At 36.2% G+C, this 2,820-nt stretch overlaps 1 protein-coding gene across 1 annotated transcript; it reads left to right on the top strand.

The window, feature by feature from the left end:
- Nucleotides 1-1,026: 1,026 nt before the first annotated feature.
- On the top strand, nt 1,027-1,465 carry LOC133327377 (uncharacterized). Its single transcript, XM_061535937.1, has 2 exons — nt 1,027-1,038; nt 1,173-1,465. Exons 1-2 carry the CDS (start codon nt 1,027-1,029, stop codon nt 1,461-1,463), a joined length of 303 nt encoding a protein of 100 aa, XP_061391921.1. The 3' UTR covers nt 1,464-1,465.
- The last annotated feature ends 1,355 nt before the right edge of the window (nt 1,466-2,820 follow it).

The following is a 2,820-nucleotide window of genomic DNA, read 5'->3' as shown; positions in this document are numbered from 1 at the left end:
AATACAAATTTCAATAATATTTGCAAAGGTACGAAGTTGTGTTTACAAAATTTAAAGTTTATAAGCCGTGCCTTTTTTATTCCTAAATACAAAAAAAATTTACAACGTTGAGCAAATATTAGCTGGTCTATCTGTCTGTCATTCAGTTTGCTCGACTAGTACAACCTTCACTTTTTAATGTGTTTTTTTTTATAAAAAAAAAAATAATTTTAACAACAACAAAAAACCAGCATGAACATGAGCGCGAAGAAAAAAAAATGTGAAACAATTGCCAAGTATTGTTTCGTTGGGTCTATTGAATGGCAACTTAAAAGCTGAATGAGGAAGGTGAAGGGAGGGAGGGAGGTAGGCTGGGATTGTATTGCTTAGCAGCAATGGAAATTGAAGGGAGGAAGGAGTGCCATCGACTGAGGAACTTGATGGAATGAAGTTTCTTAAGTTACCTTTTGGCTTGTGAACATAACAACAACAATTTCTGTTTTTGTATTCTGTCACATGCATGTTTTGTTGCTGTAATATTTTGTTGATTGTTTACGTAAATAAATAAAAAAATAAAGCAACTGAGCAATTGTGTGCACATACAAGCCGCCAGTGGAGCTTAGCTTCTTGCCAGATTTTTCAAAACAAAAAAAGAAAAACTAAATCACTCAATTTCGAGCAAACCCATAGTGCAGATAGATCACTGCAGCTGTTCGCTGTGCTCTTGAGTTGGCTAAGAGCGGTGAACGAAATCAACAAGCCGGCAAGACATCAACCAACCAACCTAGCAATTGCCACTCCAATGGCAACGCAAAAAAAAAACAAAACCATAACCCGCTATTAAACATTAACAAAAATCCAACAACAACAAAAAGTATAAGAAAAACTAAATAATTTTTTTTTTCGTTTTGGATTGGCGTTAAACATTCAGTGAGTGGAGCTCTTTCAGACCATAAACAACGAAGCAGCCAGCCAGGCAACCACTCAGTCATCCAACCATCCTTTCATCTAGCCAGCCAGTCAACCAAATTGTCCAACAACAGTAACATGAACAACAATGTAAGTCAAATTGAAAATAAATATGTAATTAATATGACTGGAGCAATACATTTTCATTACAATTTAAAATTTTAATTTTTATTTGGTGGCCAAATTTCCTACGAACATTACCTTCATACCAAACCGATTTGTAGCAGCATCATTTCACAGTACCATTGGTGGGCTTACTGTGCTGCTGTGTCCTCTTCACCACACTGGGTCAACCGGTCACCTCGAAATCGCTGGTCATTGATGCTGCGCCCTCTGTGGTCTCCTATCAGGGTTCCTCACAATCCTATGCCCATTTGGTAATATCACCGCGAGGTCGAGCTCTGGGTTATGTGGCACCCACAAATCTCAATCACACCGTCCATCACACGGAGAAGGTGAAGGAAAGTTTGGATTTTTTGGATATACGACCGGTCTACAATAACCATAACAATTAGTTCGAAGCGGAAGATGATGGATGGGGTTCATCAATAGCAAAAGCCAACCTACTGACCGCCCGCCCGCCTGTCCCTCCCTGTAAATGTTAATGATAGTTATGTATAAAATGTGTAATATCTATTAGAGTTAGTGCTCACCATCATCACCTCACCATCATCAATGTCTTCGTTAAGTGTTGTTTTTATGTTATTTAAATGGAAATGTATGTGTGTGAGTGTGTGTGCATGTGTGTTCAAATGAAAGTGAGTCTCTATTTTTGGTATTTTAAATTAAATTAAAAGAAAAAAAAACGAATCTGATCCCAAACATCCGCATATCTTGTTATTTCTTGTCATGTTTAGTTGTTGTTTTTTTGTCGTTTTTTAGTTGTTGTTTTTTTCGAAAGATGACGGCCACACAACCCGTATTCGTAACGAATGATTTAATGGTCGTCGAGTAGTTGAGTTTTGTGGCAAAGTCTATTTTTTTCTTTCATTCGGATTATTTCAATTCAATGTGAATTGAAATTTTGTAAGCAGACCAGTAACAAACCAGTTTCCATGTTCTATAATGCAGACAATCTGGAAATCTTTGACATAGACACTGTTCGAACAAAGCAAGAATGTGAATTGTACACTCAGAGAAATTAATGCAGTATTATAGCCAACACCACCACCACTATGGATATAGTCTACATATGTATCGTAACAGAAGTCGCCTTTTCGGCGGAACTTTGACATGAAATTGAACGAACATAAATATGCGATCTTTATCTATAAGTGAACCGACAAACATCAATTCTTACACATGCCTTCCTGCAAAATCGTCCGAAAATATATATGGGAGCTATATCTAAATCTGAACCGATTTTCAAGAAATTTAAAACACATCATTCTAGATTTAATTCAGAACTCTAAGAGAAATTTCCTGCAAATCAAGAGAAATGTAAAAGCTTTGGTGCTGCATTAACATAAAATGGTAGGAAAATATATATGGGAGCTACATCTAAATCTTACCCGATTTTCTGAACCAATTTTCACGAAACTTAGCACACATCATTGTAAACTTAATACAGTACGTCATTTGTAATTTCAGGCAGATTAAAATAAACTTAGAGGCTTTGGTGCACCATTAACCTAAATTCGAGGCAAAAATATATGTGAGCTATATCGAAATTTGAACTGATTTTCACGAAACATAAGACACATCATTCTAGAATCAATTCAGTACGCTATGCCAAATTTCGTGCAAATCGAAAGGTGTATAGGGACTTTGGTCGATAAGTTACATAAAATCGAAAGAAAAATATAAGGGAGCTATATCTAAATCTGATCAAATTTTCCGAATTTCAATAGGGTCGTCCTTAGGTCTGTACTT

Source organism: Musca vetustissima, unplaced genomic scaffold, assembly GCF_032173495.1.
Source record: "Musca vetustissima isolate MV318-11 ecotype Yass unplaced genomic scaffold, APGP_CSIRO_Mvet_v1 utg114284, whole genome shotgun sequence".
NCBI lineage: Eukaryota > Metazoa > Arthropoda > Insecta > Diptera > Muscidae > Musca > Musca vetustissima.
This window is presented reverse-complemented; position numbering and strand designations above follow the sequence as displayed.